This window comes from Pongo pygmaeus, chromosome 4 (assembly GCF_028885625.2).
Source record: "Pongo pygmaeus isolate AG05252 chromosome 4, NHGRI_mPonPyg2-v2.0_pri, whole genome shotgun sequence".
NCBI classification, from domain to species: Eukaryota; Metazoa; Chordata; class Mammalia; order Primates; family Hominidae; genus Pongo; species Pongo pygmaeus.
Window position 1 is genome coordinate 36,249,373 of NC_072377.2, and position 19,120 is coordinate 36,268,492.

Here is a 19,120-nt window from a genome sequence, read left to right on the forward strand (position 1 = left end):
ATCAATTTAATATTTAAACCTAATCAATTAGCTGATAGAAATACAGATGTTAGTGGAACACCTGTAAACAACAAAAAATAAAAGATCCATAAGAATACACTCAGTGATGAGATTTCTCTTGCTTCTAAACATAATCCTACTTACATGCCACTGAAAAGAAGGCTATAAGCATCAGTCTGGTGATGTGAAGCCAAATAATAATAGTTAAATACACGAATCCTGAACACAGTAGAATAAACACAGATACTTAAGAAGAAGATGGAAAGGAAGCAGGCAATCTGGAAAAAAAACAAAAACAAAGCAGTTTGTTTAAAACAAACAGACTTTAGCACTTAACAATTACAAGTATTATCCTTCATTTCTTTTTCTTTTCTTTTTTTGAGACGGAGTCTCGCCCTGTCGCCCAGGCTAGAGTGCAGTGGTGCGATCTTGGCTCACTGCAACCTCCACCTCCTGGCTTCAAGTGATTCTCCTGCCTCAGCCAACTGAGTAGCTGGGATTACAGGCATGTGCCACCATGCCCGGCTAATTTTTGTATTTTTAGTAAGACGGACTTTTCACCATGTTTGCCAGGCTGGTCTCAAACTCCTGACCTGATGATCCACTCACCTTCGCCTCCCGAAGAGCTGGGATTACAGGTGTGAGCCACCATGCCCAGCCTGGCCTTCATTTCTAGCTAACATTTATTGATGCTCTAAAATTGAAATAAAGTAATAGAGAATTTTTTAATCACCCACTAAGATTATGAAAAAAACCAACACTTCAAACTGTTTAATATCCTAGATCCAAAAGTTTCGAATCTACCTTCTAATGTTTCCCACTAGCCTGTTTTCCCATTCCCTTGGCAACTAGTCACATGAGGCCTATAAGTTATGCAGCTTTACTGGCATAAATATAATCAAAGTATTCCCAGGGCCAAGTGTGATGGAGCCTCCTGAAGCAGGAGGATCACTTGAGTGCAAGAGTTCCAGACCAGCCTGGGCAACATGGCAAAACCCTGACTCTACAAAAAAATACAAAAATTAGCAGGGGATGGTGGTGCATGGCTGTAGGCCCAGCTACTTGGGAGGCTAAGGTGAAGGTGAGAGGATTTCTTGAGCCCGGGAAGTCGAGGCTGCAGTGAGCCATGTTCATGCCACTACACTCCAGCCTGGGTGACAGAGCAAGATTCTGCCTCCAAAAAAAAAAAAAGAAAGAAAGAAAAAAAATCTCAGATTTTTGCACTATCTTGCAACTTTTCATCTCTCCTCAAATACAGTTATTAGTTTCTATAGTGTGGGTAAAATAATGAAGCACATTTCTGGAAGTCTGAGTAACAACACTGCAGAAAACTTCACTGCTTTCATTTTTACTAGAAGAAATACATGGAGAAAACAGTTAAGGATTATACTATGAAGTGACATCTCTTTATGACAGACATAACATAAACTGACCTCGATATAAATATAATTATATGTTTTTTCTGCCAGCTGTATGAAGACCGCAAAGAGGGATAAGACAGGAGTAGTGCTAAAGAATGTGCACTCTGACCACACAACAATCACAGAGAAGATGGACAGAACCACAGCAAGTATCTTGTAAAACCATGGTCGCAAAAGACATTCCCAGTACCATTCTAGAAGATAAAAGAAAAAAATGATTATGAAAACTATAAAAGAGTAATGGGATATTTACATTGTTTCAAAATAGCTCCCAATAAGATACTTAATTACAAAGAGAAAAACAACAATTTTACAGTGGAGAAACCAGGCAGATACCACCCTAACCAAATGACACCCATGATGGGACAAACTGACATCGTGTGCCTCCTGCTATGATGTACTGATAGGAACATGACATTGCTGCTGTAGTATTCCTACGAAAAATGCAGAACTTGCGTCTAATTTTAAAGAAACATCAAAGTCAAATTCAGGGACATTCAACAAAAAACTGGCCTATACTCCCCAAAACATTTCTGATATATCATAAAACACAAAGACTGAGAAACTGTGTCAGATTAGAGAAAACTAAGGAGACATAACAACTGAATGTGATGCACGATCTGGGATTTTTTACAAAAAATATTATTGGGACAATTATAGCAAAATCTGAATAAGGTCTGTAAATAATGGTAGAGTATAAATATTTTTTTTTTTATTTTGATGGCTGTATTTGGCTATGTAAGAAAATATCTTTATTTTTCGAAAATATACACGGAAACATTTAGGAACAAGGAGGCATCATGTCTGGATACAACTCTAAAATGGTAAGAAAAAAATACATACAGATAAAGCAAATCAATATGGCAAAATGTTAACATTGGAGAGCCTGGTTAAAGGGTATATGGGAATATTTTGTACTGTTTTGGTTTTTTTTTTTTTCTTGAGACGTAGTCTCGCTCTGTCGCCCAGGCTGGAGTGTAGTGGCATGATCTCGGCTCACTGCAACCTCTGCCTCCGGCATTTAAGCAATTCTCCTGCCTCAGCCTCCCGAGTAACTGGAACTACAGGTGCGTGCCACCACTCCCAGCTAATTTTTTGTATTTTTATTAGACGCGTGCCACCACGCCCAGCTAATTTTTTGTATTTTTAGTAGAGACAGGGTTTCACCGTGTTAGCCAGGATGGTCTCGATCTCCTGACCTCATGATCCACCCACCTTGGCCTCACAAAATGTTGGGATTACAGGTGTGAGCCACCACGCCCAGCACTATTTTGGTTTTAAGTCTGAATTTAGGTATAAATAAAAATTTAAAAAAGAAAGCTCAATAAATTAAAAAGCTATATTTTTAGTTCATTTATTGAACAGTTGAGCTTCTGGTTCACTGTAATTCTTTACAACTTTCCTCTCATAATTCCTAGTGATTTCAATATCCACATAAATGATTCCCCTTTTAATACACGTATCTCTCATTTCTTTGACTTCCTCTCCTCTAATGAACTTTCCCTCCACCCTACCTCAATTACTTGTTGCTATAGTGATGCCTAAACCTTTTATTATCAGTATCTCCAGCCCTTCCATATAATCACATTCCAGCATCCTTGTCTTCAAACAATACCTTCATCTAGTACAGTATTTCAACTCCACTAACTGACCATACCTGGACGAAAAATCAATTTATTCTATCACATTTTTACTGTTATTTAACACTTTGATACCCTTCCTTCCTTATGCAGCTCAGATTCCAGTCTTTGAGGACAGTATCCCACTTACTTTGGCCCATTTTGCTCCACTGTACCTGCTAAGCTAAATCACACCTGGTTAAATCCAACTCCCTGGCTACTCTGAACCTGCATCCACATCGCTGCACATTGCAGGAGAAAGACACCCCACCTTGTTGACTGGCCTCACTTTAAATTCTTAATCACTAGCTTCAAGTGGGTCCTCAGTACTGCCTCACTAGCCTACTATAATTCCCCAATCTTCTCCCATGCCCACTCTCCTAGGCAACTATTTTGCACCTTCTCTTCCCTCCTCAAATCTCTAAAATCTCCTCTCCTATACTTACTCTCCACATTTCATTGAGAAAACAGAAGTGATCAGAGGAGAATTTTCCCAAGTTTCTACCATTACATCTTCTCAGCTAGTTACATCTGTGCCTTACCTCCACCATTCTCTTCATTGTTCACTATTTCCCACCATCTCATCTCTACTAGTCATGAACATTGTCCTAGAAATTCTCCATTGTCTTATAAAATTCTATTATTTTTTTCTTTTCTTTCTTTCTTTCTTTTTCTTTCTTTTTCTCTTTCTTTTCTTTTCTTTCGTCTCTCTCTCTATTCCTTTTTTTTTGACAGAGTCTCATTCTATCCCCAGGCCGGAGTATAGTGGTGCAATCTTGGCTCACTGCAACCTCTGCCTCCCGGGTTCAAGCGATTCTCCTGCCTTAGTCTCCCAAGTAGCTGGGACTACAGGTAGGCTGGAGTGCAGTGGTGCAATCTCGGCTCACTGCAACCTCCGCCTCCTGGGTTCAAGTGATTCTCCTGCCTCAGCCTCCCAAGTAGCTGGGACTACAGGCACGCGCCACCAAGCCCAACTAATTTTTGTATTTTTAGTAGAGACGTGGTTTCACCACGTTGGCCAGGATGGTCTCAATCTCTTGACCTCGTCATCTGCCCACCTCGGCCTCCCAAAGTGCTGGGATTACAGGCATGAGCCACCGCGCCTGGCCTCAAATTCTATTATATCATTTACTAATTACATGTGATAATTTCTCTTGACTATGCCCCCAATCCTCTTTCAGCTACTACCCCTTTTCTCTGTTCCCTTTTATAAGGAAAACATTTTTAGAGTTTTCTAGTCTGTCTCCAATTGTTCCTCTTCTTATTTCTTTTAAATTTCAGTCAGGCTTTTTTATCCTCTCCCCTCATTTCTCTAAAATCCAATGGTCAGATCTTAATATTTACGATCCTTAATCTATGTGCAACATTTGAAAAGGTACTTTATATACTCTTTTCCTCAAAACACTTCATTGTCCTAATTTTCCTATTTCACTGGCCCCTCCTTTTCTAGTCTTTTCTGCTGGTTACTTCTCATCCACCTAATCTCTAAATTCTGGAGTGCCTCAGGCTTGGTCCTCAGACTTTTCTCTTTTCTCTATCTCAATTACTTCTTTATTGATTTTATTCTGACCCCATGGTTCCCTACACATCGATGGTACCCTAATTCATATCTGCAGTTCAGACTTCTCCCTTGAATTTAAATTTCTGTAATCAACTGCCTATTCAGTATCTTTATGCCTTTATATGTTTATTGTCTGTTTTTCTCACTTCACAAGGGCAGGAATTTCTGTCTTTTTAAATTGATATATACCAAGCTACCCAGCACCCAATAATACATAGCACTAATGTACCCAAATATTTGTTGAATGAATGAAAACAGACACATCATTCCTTCATTTAATTAGGAAGGATTTTTGTTAAAGGAGTTTTCTGAGGTATTTGTTATAGCCATTAAGTCTTCATACTCAAAATCAAACATGCAAAGGAGAATCAAGTGAATATAACCATTTTTTTAAATAAATAAGGTAAATAGAAGTTTTAATACTATGACACTTTGGTACTTGCTTTAAGTTTCTTCACACTAAATTTGACAATACTTGAAGGGACTGCCATAAATTAGCAAAAAGGAGAAAAATGATAACTACAGAATATAGGTTTTATAATAAGACTAATAAATGTTAATAATCAAAGAGGACTACTTAAGGAAATATTTCAGTAGTATGTCAAGACTGAAGAAGAGACCCAAGCTTGTGATGTAAAATTACTTAAAATTCTAACTATTTTAAGTACAGTCATGTGTCACATAACAACATTCCAGTCAATGAGGGACTGCATATACAATGGTGATCCCATAAAATTACAATACTGCATTTTTACTATTATCTTTTCTATGTTTATATACACAAAAACCACTGTGTTACAACTGCCTACACTATTCAGTACAGTAACATGCTGTACAGGTTTGTAGCCTAGGAGTAATAAGCCATACCATATTGCCTACCTGTGTAGTGGGCTATACCATCTAGGTTTAGTACATACCCTATGATGCTCATGCAGTGATAAAATTGTCTAACAATACATTTTTCAGAGTAATCCCAGTCATTAAGCAATGCATAATTATATATATTATGCATTATACAAAATATGCTTGATGTATACATGTTTTTTTAATAGAATTTTTATTATTTGTGAAGTAACAGTGGAAACTGATGGATTATATGTTATATGATAAGTAAAATAGTTATTTTGGGGAAATGTTACCGGATACTTAATATCACATGGTATAAATCAAATAATACAAATAAAATTCAACTTTGCATTGGTGAAAATACTTAACTTTTTTCTACAGAAAACTTTTCATCATTAAAGTTTGAAATTTATATCAAATTACATACCAAATGTAGGATTATAAAAATATTGGATAAATCGATTTTCCGGCTCCGGCGATTGAAAGGTGTGAACAAACTGATGAGTAGCACTAGTTTCATTTTTTGCTACATCTTCTAGATAAAATGCTTGTTCCAAAAGAATCTGCCATTGTACTTGAGTTCGACGGTGTCTCTGAACTGAATAAATCACCTAAAAAAGAGAATGGGGGTAGACCTGGCAGTGTTCTGATCCAACAGTGGTTCAACTCTCCACTAGGGAGCATGTTTTGATTGTCACAACAATGGGAAAGTGCTAGGGCATTTACTGGGTCAGGCTGAGAATATTAATGTCCTAAAATGATGTAACAGTTTTATATAATGTAACAGTTATGCTCAGTGAAGAATTCTCCCTCCCCAAATGCCAATAGTACCTCTGCTGGTATACACAGAGATAAAATATTTCAAAGAATAATAAGGACAGGATTAAAGGAAGTTTTAAATACACACTCACTAAAAATTCCTTTTTTTATGAGCAATGATTATAAGTCTAATTAAAATTATCATTAAGTAAAATACTTTTAATTAACAAAGTTACCTGTTTATGCAGTTTTACCAGACTTTTTTCACTTGGATAGATATTATGCTTTTCATCAAAATCTTCATAATCATCCATGTTCCTACCCATTTTTTCCTGATACTCTGTAGGGCACTAAAAAAAAAAAAAGTAGATTTTTAAAAATCTTAATTGTAAAAAGATAAAAATTTATTTTTATTAAAAATCTTTCATTGTTGAGCAGTTCTACTTTTCTCAAAAACATCTTCCTACTTTATTGTCATCTCTAGTTAGACTTCAATTGCTGATATTTTCTTGAAAATGTCTTAAAAGATGTACTGAATTTCTTCTCACCTTTATAATATTAATCTTTGTGTTCATATATACCAGAGAGATATAGATGGCTATAGGAAGGGGAGCTTACCTACAGGAAGCAACTAGTATTTGAGAAGATTATTCTAAGTAGGATAAATTATTTTTCTAGCTAAAGAATGAAGCAAAATCATGACAAATCCAAGGTGCTGAATATTTGAAAGGCATAGCACAGAGAAATAAATACATGCATTTAAAGTCATCTTCCATACTACTACTCACTTATTACCTATATGAACTTGGGCAACTTAACCTCTCTTAGTAGTTCTCAAAAAGTAGCAAATGTGAGATAAATAGTTAGAAAAGTGATTCCATGAGTATTATCTTAGCCAAACAGAACACTACACAAGAATCAGTATAAGAGATTTAAAATCTAGGAAAATAAATATTTCCATGGTTCTGTGGGTTTAAAAGACAACTGGGGAACTGCAAATAACCATTTTTGGAAGTATATGAATACCCCTAATTCAATACCAATGCATCAAAACCTTAACTGTATAGTTTATTAAATATCTATGTTAACATCGCTCATTTTATGATATGTCATGAATATATTAATGAAATATATTTGTAAAATAACGTGTAGGCAGCTGATTGTAAGATATTATTGAGGCCTTAGTTTGTTTTCTTATAGGAGATATGCCTTTAGTGAACATATACAATGACATTTTAAAGGTTTACTTCCATCATTGTCATAACAATCCTTATATATTAGTCAACCTCTATCTCCATATTTCAATAGAAAATACTGCCAATAATTAGTGTTAAACTTGCAGTAATTAAAAAAATTCAAAGTACAAATGGTGTTTGGTTGATATTTCTATGAAAATGAATTTAGAAGACCTCAGCTATAGGCTGTTTTCATACTTTTCTGGTACTTTTGGTATAATATTATATAAGTGTATATTTCAAAAGGAAACAGACAAGATGATTTCATTACCTTTTTAAGTATTGTATCAACACATTTTCTCAATGGGTGATTATACTTGATGCTTTCATTCACTTTACGAACCTCCTATAAAAACAGTAAAATAAATAAAAATATTTCCATTTCTACAGATCACATATTCCAAATGAGAATGCATTAGGTACTATATATTTTCTCACAAGTTCAACTTCAACACAAATTACTTTGCATTACATGAATAAAGGTTCTTAAGAACACAAGTAAAAATACAAAGTCACTGAATAGCTATTTCTATACCCTGAACTTTTCCTTACTTTCTAGATTCACTCTCTCATCACTTCATTACTTGGTACACAAAAAAGAATAAGCACTATTTAAAAGTCCACAAAAGATCAGACAAACTTTATGGTCCTAAAAGAATAGGGCTATGTTCCTCTGCCTTACTCACCAAGATCAATTATCTCATTATGTAAAATACAGTGAAAAACCAGAGCAACCAGAAAAGGCCACAAATGTCACAAAGTACCAGCTCCTTTCCAATAGAAGAGTATTCTAGAGCAGTCATGATTGATTAACTCCATACTTGCTTATAAGGAGCACACTATCTACTGGCGGGCACAGTGGCTCAGGCCTGTAATCCCAGCACTTTGGGAGGCTGAGGCAGGTGGATCACTTGAGTCCCAGAGTTTAAGACCAGTTTTGACAATATGGTGAAACCCTGTCTCTACCAAAATTACAAACATTAGCCAGTCTCATAACCTGGTCTATAAATAAATAAATAAATAAATAAATAGATTAAAATTTAAAAATAGAATAACTTAAAAACAGACAAACAAAACAGCATACTATTTGCCAGTACTGTGCTAGGTGTAAGGCCCCCGTAATCCATACTGGAGGGTGGGGAGAGAAGACAAGGAATTGTCAGTCTTAAAATTTCAGTCCAATAATGGATAATTAAATAAGCAATTCTGAGTATAAAAGGCACAAAAGGGTTAAAGAGAAGACTCTTTAGAACCAGTAGTTCCTAAGGAATCACAATATTCTATAATATTCATGAAATTTTTAAGAAGTTGAAACCACTGTTTTAGTCAGGTGAAATAGCATGTTCACAGCCTGGAAAGCATAAGAGAAGTGAGCAGGATATTTAGAAGAACATTCTGGGGCATAGAGTAGAGCAGCTTTTTAAGGGATACAAAACTCAAGGCGGAGAAGCCATCTAGCACATAGACAAAATTGCGAAAAAATATTTGTAATTTATATGACAGACTCATTATCCTTAATGTGTGATGAGCTCTTACAAATCAACAGAAAAATGGGAATATAGAAAAAAATACAATTGGCCAATAAATGTCTAAAAAGATATTTGAGCTCACTAAAAAGTTACAGATTTTAAAAATAAGAAGCTTTTTTCAAAATTGATATCATGTAAAGAGGTTAAGACTGTGGGAAAACAGGCCCTCCAATACACAGCAAAAAGTGATATAATCTATTTAAAGGTAATTTCACAACACCTATTGAAATTTAGAATATGCATACTTTATAAATAATCTGTACCAGTAGACACTATTCCTGTAAAGGAATTTAGCTTAATGAGGAAAACAAACATAAATAAAAATGATGTGGAAACTACTGTCAAAGTATGAGGTGCTCTGAGAGGGGAGAACGTAGATTCTGATTAACTGATTATTTAAAATGAGATGAAACAAAATATATAGAAGTCAGTCAACCAAAAGGAGAGACTAGAATATTCCAGGCAGAGAGACAGGGACAGGACACATAAAGGCCTCCAGGCCTAAGTGAGCACATTACTTGAAGGGACTGAAAAAGTCCAGTGTGATTATAGGGAAAGGGAGATTAAGGGTCTGCATAGCACTGGATCAGGCTGAAAGAGCAAGATCAAAGTGATCCTAGAAGCCCTTAATCATGGTTTATTTTGAGGTTAATGTGTGAGGCCTACACATGACAGTGACAAGATAAGACTTGGGTTTTTAAGAGGTTACCTGGAAGCATCATTACATCTATTTTCCATTACTAAGCTGCCTTAAAGTTTCTTGACTTGTTAGCACAAATTTATCATACTTTGAATACGAACTATACAATTTGTTTATATATTATATGTGAAATATCACGTTTTTTTCTTTAAATTATTTAGCCATATTAAAAAACAAGTACTGAAACAATTAACATTTGCTATATCTGTTATAAATTTAGGGTTCCTTCAAAAGTTCATAATTTTAATAAAGCATGGAAAGTATTTGAAATATACTGTTTGCCTTCTTCATACAAAATAATGTAACTTTGAACTCTTTCATTACTGTGTCTTGTCAAATTCTTTTCTAAGCAGGTCAGACAGCATTCATGAAGGGAGGCTAACAGGCAGTTTTCAGTGGAAATAAGTAGCTGTTCCTCCCTCCCTAAAATTCTCTATCTAGAAAAATGATAAAAGGTAGAGGTGACCTTTTCGGCCATCTAGCAAATACCTTTTGAATGATTTGACATAGTTTATAAGTTTTATTAATGCTTCAAAGAAAGGTAACAGACACACAAATGCATATATCAATTTCAGAGAGAAACATATCATAAAAATACCAAACAGTTTTTATAAAACTACATTTGGGAGATTAAATGGATAGCTGAAAAAATAATTACTAATAAAGTGATTGAATTTTGTTATCTGTCAAATGACTGGACTTCTCAGTATGGCATTCAAAGCCAAGATATAGCTTTATCTTTCCAACGTAAACTTTATGCTCAAATTAATTTGGTTTTAAAACTTCCTGATATCTGCCCAGAATGTTAACAGCTATCAAAATTCTACCCATCCCGCAAGGCCCAGGCCATACTTCATGTCCTCTGACTGTTATTCAGTAGTGATACCTCTCCATACTAGAGCATTTTCATCGTTCATGTCACATTTACCATATACTGTAAGGGACTCTGTCCAATTTTCTACTCTAGAAAGTCAGTAGAATAAGAATTTCTATTCTGGCCAGTTCTGCATAGCACTTAACATGGCAGGAAGAAGTAAGTATTTTTTAAATGATAAATACATTTCTCCTCAAGTTTATAAGTTTCCAGATATTCAGAAAAGCGGAAAGAATCCCAAAATACCTTGAAGTATATGGCCAGAGAAATTCATACACAGGAGGTGGAGCAAGATGGCTGAACAGAAGTCTCCACTGATTGTCCTCCTCATAGGAACACCAAATTAAGCAACTATCCACACAAAAAAGTGCCTTCATAAAAACCAAAAAACAAGGTACAACCTCAGCCACTGTTCGCTATAGTACTAAGTGGGCTCTTGGGGCCCCAGATTGCAGGACTTGGCTCTTAGACAGCATTGTTGAACCTTCTCTGGGTCAGATGGGAGTCCAGTGCCCTGAAGGGAAAGTCCCAGGCATGGCAGCATTCACCAAAAGCTGACTGAAGAGATCCTGGGCCTTGAATGAACACTGGAGGTAATGAGGATGTACTCATTGTGGCCCTGGGGCAGTAGTGGCCATGGGGAGAGACTCCTCTGCTTGTAGAAAGGGGAGGAAAGCGTGAGAAGGACTTTGTTCTGTGGCTTGCGTGCCAGTTTAGCCACAGGTAGATTCCTATAGTTTTTGGCTCCAGGACCTGGCTCCCAGATGGCACCTCTGGACACACCCCAACTCAGGGAGAACTTGCCACTCTGAAGGGAAGAACAAAAGCTCGGGTGGCTTTGCCACCTGCTGACTATAGAGGACCAGGGCCTTGAGTAAACATAGACGGTAGCCAGGCAGTGGTTACCGTGGGCCTTGGGCGAGACGCAGTGCCATGATAACTTCAGGTCTAACCCAGTGCAGTCCCAGTGATGGTGACCACAGGGGTGCTTGAGACACCCCTCCCCCACCTCCAGGCAGCTCAGGACAAAGACAGAGACTCCAGTTGTTCGGGATAAAGTAAGGGAAGAGAACAAGAGTCTCTGCCTGGTGCTCCACAGAATTCTTCCCGATCTTAACCAAGACCACCAAGGTGGCACACATCTCCAAGTCTGCAAGAACCACAGCATTACAGGACTTGGGGTGTCCCCTAATATAGATACAGCTGTAGTGACCAAAAACTTAGATTACAATACCCAAGTCCCTTCAAATACCTGGAAAGCCTTTCCAAGAAGGATGGCTACAAATAAGCCCACACTGCAAAAACTATAAAGAACACCTAACTTTTCAATGTCCAGACACCGTCGAACATCCACAAGAATCAGGCCCATCCAGAAAAACATGACCTCACCAAACGAACTAAATAAGGCACCAGGGCCAAGTACAGTGGCTCACTCCTGTAATTCCAGCACTTTGGGAGGCTGAGGCTGGAAGTCACTTGAACTCAGGAGTTTGAGAACAGCCTGGGCAACATGGTGAAACCCTGTCACTACAAGAACACAAAAATTAGCTGGGTGGTGGTATGTGCCTGTAGTACCAGCTACCAGCTACTTGGGAGGCTGACGTGAGAGGATGACTTGAGTCCAGGAGGTGAAGACTGCAGTGAGCCAAAATCATGCCACTGAACTCCAGCCTGGGCAACACAGTGAGACCCTGCCTCAAAAAAATTAAATAAAATAAATAACAAGGCACCAGGGACCAATCCTGAAGACACAGAGATATGTGCCCTTTCAGACGGAGAATTCAAAATAGCTGTTTCAAGGAAACTCAACAAAATTCAAGGTAACACAGAGAAGGAATTCAGAATCCTATCAGGTAAATTTAACAAAGCTGTTGAAAGAATTAAAAATAATCAAGTAGAAATTCTGGAGTTGAAAAATGCATTGACATATTGAAGAATGCATGAGAGTATCTTAACAGCAGAATTGATCATGCAGAAGAAAGAATCAGTGAGCTAGAAGACACTTGAAAATTTGGCTATTTGAAAATACGGTTAGAGGAGACAAAAAATAATAAAAAAGAATGACAAATGTCTACAAAATCTAGAAAATAGCCTCAAAAGGGCAAATCTAAGAGTTATTGGCCTTAAAGAGGAGGTACAGTGAGAGATAAGGGTAGAAAGTATATTCAAAGTGATAATAATAGAGAACTTCCCAAACCTAGAGAAAGATATCAATATTCAAGCACAAGAAGATTATAGAACACCAAGCAGATTTATCTCAAATAAGACTATCTCAAGACATTTAATAATCAAACTCCCTGAGGTCAAGGATAAAGCAAGGATCCTAAAAGCAGCAGGAGAAGAGAAACAAATAACACACAATGGAGCTCCAATACATCTGGCAACAGGCTTCTCAGTGGAAACCTTACAGGCCAGGAGAGTGACAGGATATATTTAAAATGCTGACAGAAAAAAAAAAAAAAAAAAAAAAACTTATCCTAGAATAACACATCCAGTGAAAATATTCTTCAAACATGAAAGAGAAATAAACATTTCCAGACAAACAAAAGCTGAGAGATTTCGTCCATACCAGTCCTGTTCTATAAGATATGCTAAAGGGAGTTCTTCATTCTGAAAGAAAAGGACATTGATGAGCAATAAAAATCATCTGAAGGTACAAAACTCATTGGTAATAGCAAGTACACAGAAAAATAAAGAATATTATTAACACTATGATTACGGTGTGAAAACTACTCATATCTTGAGACAAACCAATGAAAAATAACCAACCCAAATGTCCAACAATGATAGACTGGATTAAGAAAATGTGGCACATATACACCATGGAATACTATGCAGTCAAAAAAAGGATGAGTTCATGTCCTTTGTAGGGACATGGATGAAGCTGGAAACCATCATTCTCAGCAAACTACCACAAGGAAAAAAACCAAACACCACATGTTCTCACTCATAGGTGGGAATTGAACAATGAGAACACATGGACACAGGAAGGGGAACATCACACACCGGGGTCTGTTGTGGGGTGGGGGGAGGGGGGAGGGATAGCATTGGGAGATATACCTAATGTAAATGACGAGTTAATGGGTGCAGTACACCAACATGGCACATGTATACTTATGTAACAAACCTGCACATTGTGCATATGTACCCTAAAACTTAAAGTATAATAATAATAAAATAAAGAAAGAAAAATAACAACTTTTTAAGACACAGATAGTATAATAATACATAAATAGAAATAAAAAGTTAAAAAGTGGAGGGATGAAGTGAAATCTAGAGTTTTTATTAGTTTTCTCTGTTTATTTTTGCAGTCAATGTCAAGTTGTCATCAGTTTAAAATAACAGGCTATAAGATATTACTCACAAGCCTCAAGTAACCTCAAACCAAAAAGCATACAACAGATACACAAAAAATAAGAAGCAAGAAGTTAAAACATACCACCAGAGAAAATCACTTTCACAAAAAGGAAGACAGGAAGGAAGGAAAGAAAAGAATATCACAAAATAACCAGAAAACAACAGAATGGCAGGAGTAAGTCCTCACTTATCAATACTAACACTGAATGTAAATGAACTAAACTCTTCAATCAAAAGACACAGAGTGGCTGAATTGATAAAAAAGACATTACAACTGATGCTGCAGAAATTCAAAGGATTATCAGAGACTTCTAATGAGCAACTATATGCCAATGAATTGGAAAACCTAGAAGAAATGGACAAATTCCTAGACACATACAACCTACCAAGATCAAACCATGAAGAAATCCAAAACCTGAACAGATTGACAACAAGTAATAAAATCAAAGTCGTAATAAAAAGTCTCCCAGCAAAGAAAAGCCCAGGACCCAATGGCTTCACTGCTGAATTTTACCAAACATTTAAAGAACTAACACAAATCCTACCCAAACTATTCTGAAAAACAGAGGAGGAGGGATACTTCCAAACTCAATCTATGAGGCCAGTATTGCCCTGATTCCAAAACCAGAAACAGACACATCAAAAAAAGAAAACTGCAGGCCAATATCCCTGATAGACACTCATGCAAAACTCCTCAAGAAAACACTAGCAAAATGAATTCAAGAACACGTTGAAAAGGTTATCCATCTGATCAATTCAGATTTATACCAGGAATGCAAGAATGGTTTGACATATGCAAATCAATCAATGTGATATATCATATTAATAGAATGAAGGAAAAAACCATATGATCATTTCTATTGATGCTGAGAAAGCATTGATAAAATTCGGCATCCCTTTATGATAAAAACCCTAAAAAACCCTGAATATACAGGGAACATACCTCAACACTATAAAAGTCATATATGACAGACCCACAGCTAGTATCATACTGAATGGGGAAAAATTGAAAGCCTTTCCTTTAAGATCCAGAACAAGACAAGGATGCCCACTTTCACCACTGTTATTCAATATAGTACTGGAAGTCCTAGGTAAAGCAATCAGAGAAGAGAAAGATATAAAGGGCATCAAAATTAGAAAGAAAGAAGTCAAATTATCCTGTTTTCAGGTGATAAATCTTACATTTGGAAAAACCTAAAAACTCCACCAAGAAACTATTAGAAGTGATACACAAATTCCGTAAAGCTGCAGTACACAAAATCAACATTCAAAAATCGGTGGCATTTCTATATGTCAACCGTGAACAATTTGAAAAAGAAATCCCATTTACAATTGCTATAACACAAATAAAATACCAAGGAATTAGCCAAATAAGTGAAAGATCTCTACAATGAAAACTATAAAACACTGATGCAAGGAATTGAAGAGGACACACACAAAAAAAGGTATTCCATTTTCATGCACTGGAAGAATCAATATTGTTAAAATGTCCATACTACCCAAAGCAATCTACAATTTTGATGCAATCTCTATCAAAATACCAACAACATTCTTAACAGAAATAGAAAAAGCAATCCTAAAATTTATATGGAACCACAAAAGAGCCTCAACTGCCAAAGCTATCTTGAGTAAAAAGTGCAAAACTTGAGGAATCACATTATCTGACTTTAAACTACATAATAAAATGATAACCAAAACAGCATGGTGTTAGGATAAAAACAGACCAATGGTACAGAATACAGAACCCCAAAATAAATCCATATATCTACAGTGAACTCATTTTTGACAAGGGCTCCTAGAACATACAATGAGGAAAGGATAGTCTCTTCAATAAATGGTCCCAGGAAAACTGGAAAACTGGATATATGCAGAAGAATGAAACTAGACCAGGTATCTCCCCATATATAAAAATCAAATCAAAATGATTTAAAGACTTAAATCTAAGAACTCAAACTATGAAACTAATACAAGAAAACATTGGAGAAACTCTCCGGGATATTGGACTGGGCAAAGATTTATTAAGTAATAACCTACAAGCACAGGAAATCTAAGCAAAAGTGAACAAATGGGATCACATCAAGTTAAAAAGCTTCTGCACAGCAAAGGAAACTATCAACAAAATGAAGACATAACCCACAGAATAGGAGAAAATATTTGTAAACTATCCTTCTGACAAGAGGTTAATAACCAGAATATATAAGGAATTCAAACAACTCCATGAGAAAAAAAAATGTAATAATCCATTTAAAAATGGGCAAAAAATTTGAATTTCTCAAAAAAAAAAAGACATACAAATGGCAAACAGGCAAAAACAGGCATTTTATAGTTTTCATTATAGAGATCTTTCACTTATTTGGCTAATTCCTTGATATTTTATTTGTGTTATAGCAATTGTAAATGGGGTTTCTTTTTCAGATTGTTTGCTGTTGACATATAGAAATGCTACTGATTTTTGAATCACTAATCATCAAAAAGATGTAAATCAAAGCTACAATGAGATATCATCTCACCCCAGTTAAAATGGGTTTTATCCAAAAGACAGACAATAACGTAATGTAAATTAGTACAACTACTATGGAGAACAGTTTGGAGGCTCCTCAAAAAAATTAAAAAAAAAAAAAAAAAAAGCTACCATGTGTTTCAGCAATTCCACTGCTAGGTATATAACCAAAACAAGGAAATCACTATATCAAAGAAACGTCTGCACTCCCAAGTTTATTGCAGCAGTACTCACAATAGCTAAGATTTGGAAGCAACCTAAGTGTCCATCAACGTATGAATGGATAAAGAAAACGTGATACATATACACAACAGAGTACTATTCAGCCATCAAAAAGAATGAGATCCAGTCATTTGCAATAATATGGGTGGAGTTAGAGGTCACTATGTTAAGTGAAATAAGCCAGGCACAGAAAGACAAACTTCACCTGTTCCCACTTATTTATGGGGCTGGGAGGGGTTATGGGTAGAGGGGAGGGTGGGAAGTGGGAATGGTTAATGGGTACAAAAATATAGTTAGAGTGAATAATATCCAGTATTTGATAGAGCAGGGTGACTACAGTCAATAATGTAATTGTACATTTTAAAATAACTAAATGAATATAATTGGATTGTTTGTAACATACAGAAAAATAAATGCTTGAGGTGAAGAGCATGTACAAAAATTTTTTAAAACCCCAGAAAAACAAACAAAAAAGAAATTCATACCTGAGAAATCATGCATTGTTTTTGATGGAAAGAGGTTCAGAGTTCTCCTGCTATCTATGTGTACTTACTGCTATTTTCAAAACAACCATTTTTAAAGAGCAGTTTCTTATCTAAACTTTTTTACACAGCTTAAAACCTAAGAATACTATACTAAAATAGCAGAGAAGTCACCAATGCTGGTCCTTAATTTTCCACATCTTATTTCTAAGTAGAGGACTCCTATTTTAAAATAACAACAACAAAATCTATTTTATTCAGACAGCAAAGCTTCCTCTAGGGAAAATCCATAACTCAAATAATACCTGGGTTTATTTTTTTTGTAGGAATGTTGAATAAATTAGTGAAATCCAAATTCCTCAAATCTGAAACAACTGAATTTAATACCAACTTTTGGATGGAACGCTATCAAACTTAAATTAATTTCTTTTATCAAATATAAGTATCTTATTGAAATATCAGTTTTCAATTATTTCAATTTTTTCCAAAATTCAAAATTTCAAATATAAATGTAAAATTTATCAAATATAAATTATCTTCTTTCAAAAGATGTAACAACATTCATCATAGGAATGTTGAATATAACAGGAAATTTAATCATTTCAATTTAAATAATACTATTTACAGACTCACTCCTACATTTAAATCAATATTTTCTGCTGTAGTTCTTACATTTTGTAGAGAATAAATGCTGCAAAGCCAACATAAAATTTTCTAATCACAGTATACATTCATTTGTTCATTTATTCATTCATTTAAAAAATGGTTGCTGAGTGTTTAACAGTCTGGACAATCAGGGAAGATGTTATGGGTTGAATTGTGTCCCCTGAAACCTAACCTCCAGTATCTTAACATGTGATCTTATTTGGAATAGGGTTGTTGCAGATTTAATTAGCTAAGTTAAGATGAGGTTATACTGGAGTGGGATGAACTCTAATCCAATATGACTGGTGTCCTTACAAAACAATGAAGTTTGGACACAGGCACACAGGGAGAACACCATGTGAAGATGAAGGCAGGGGTCTACAAGTCAAGGAATGCCAAAGATCGCAAACCACCAGAAGCTAGAAGACAAACATGGAACAGATTTTCCCTAGAGCCCTCAGAAGGAACCAACCCTGAAGACACCTTAATCTTGAACGTTAGTCTCCAGAACTGTGAGCCAATATTTTCTATTGTTTAAGCCACCCAGTTTGTGGTAGTTTTGTTACAGCAGTCCTAGGAAGCTAATAAAGCTTCCCTGAAGAATTCTCATTTATGTTAAGACTTGAAAATGAAATAGGAATTAGCTGAAGAGAGTGCTGAAAAGAGCATTCTAATAGTTTGGGAATAGCATGCTCAAAGATAGAAAAGAAAGACAATGTGTGTAATGATTAAGCATACGGTCATCAAGCCAGATCAATTCAGTTCACTATTTGTTCTCATACTAGAACACACCCACTCTCATTCATTTATTTACGGCTATGGCTGCTTTCATCCTACAATGACAGAGTAGTTGCAATAGAAATGATATTGCACACAAAGCCTAAAATATTTACTATCTGGCCCTTTACAGAAAAGTTTGTCAGTCCCTGTTAAAGGCAAGACTGTCTGGCTCTTATCACTTCCTAGCCATGTAGACATGAGAAAGTTACTTAATCTCTCTGTGCCTCATATTCTTCATTTATAGAATGGGGATTTACAAAAATCTCTATCATAAAGTCATGAGAATTAAATATACATATAGTGCTTAGAAAGTCCCTCTTAGGCAAATAGTAAGTCTATATAATTGTTTACTATAATTATCACCATTACTAAGTTTGAGGAATGAAAGTTGAGTGTTAGGTAAATATTAAGTCTATAGAATTGTTTATTATTTCATCACCATTAGCAAGTTTGAGAAACCAAAGATGACCAGTGCGAGAAGATAGAGGCTTGGGATACAGCTGGAGAGCTAAACATAGGCCAAATTATTTTTCTGTAGGCTGCATTAAAATATTTTGGAGTTTATTCTAACATGAATGAAAAGCCTTCAA

General features: G+C 35.8%; 1 protein-coding gene across 4 annotated transcripts in view; it reads right to left on the reverse strand.

Annotated features, from left to right (window-relative positions):
* The window catches only part of LMBRD2 (LMBR1 domain containing 2), a 53,552-nt gene that overhangs the window by 17,742 nt on the left and 16,690 nt on the right, over positions 1–19,120 (reverse strand). For all 4 annotated transcript variants that reach the window (XM_054487046.2, XM_054487047.2, XM_063664717.1 and 1 more), the window contains 5 exons: positions 7,713–7,787; positions 6,443–6,556; positions 5,875–6,058; positions 1,434–1,615; positions 145–278 (listed from right to left, as the gene is read on the reverse strand). In XM_054487046.2, the coding sequence (XP_054343021.1) occupies positions 145–278; positions 1,434–1,615; positions 5,875–6,058; positions 6,443–6,556; positions 7,713–7,787 (689 nt within the window). The remainder of the gene's footprint in view (positions 1–144; positions 279–1,433; positions 1,616–5,874; positions 6,059–6,442; positions 6,557–7,712; positions 7,788–19,120) is intronic.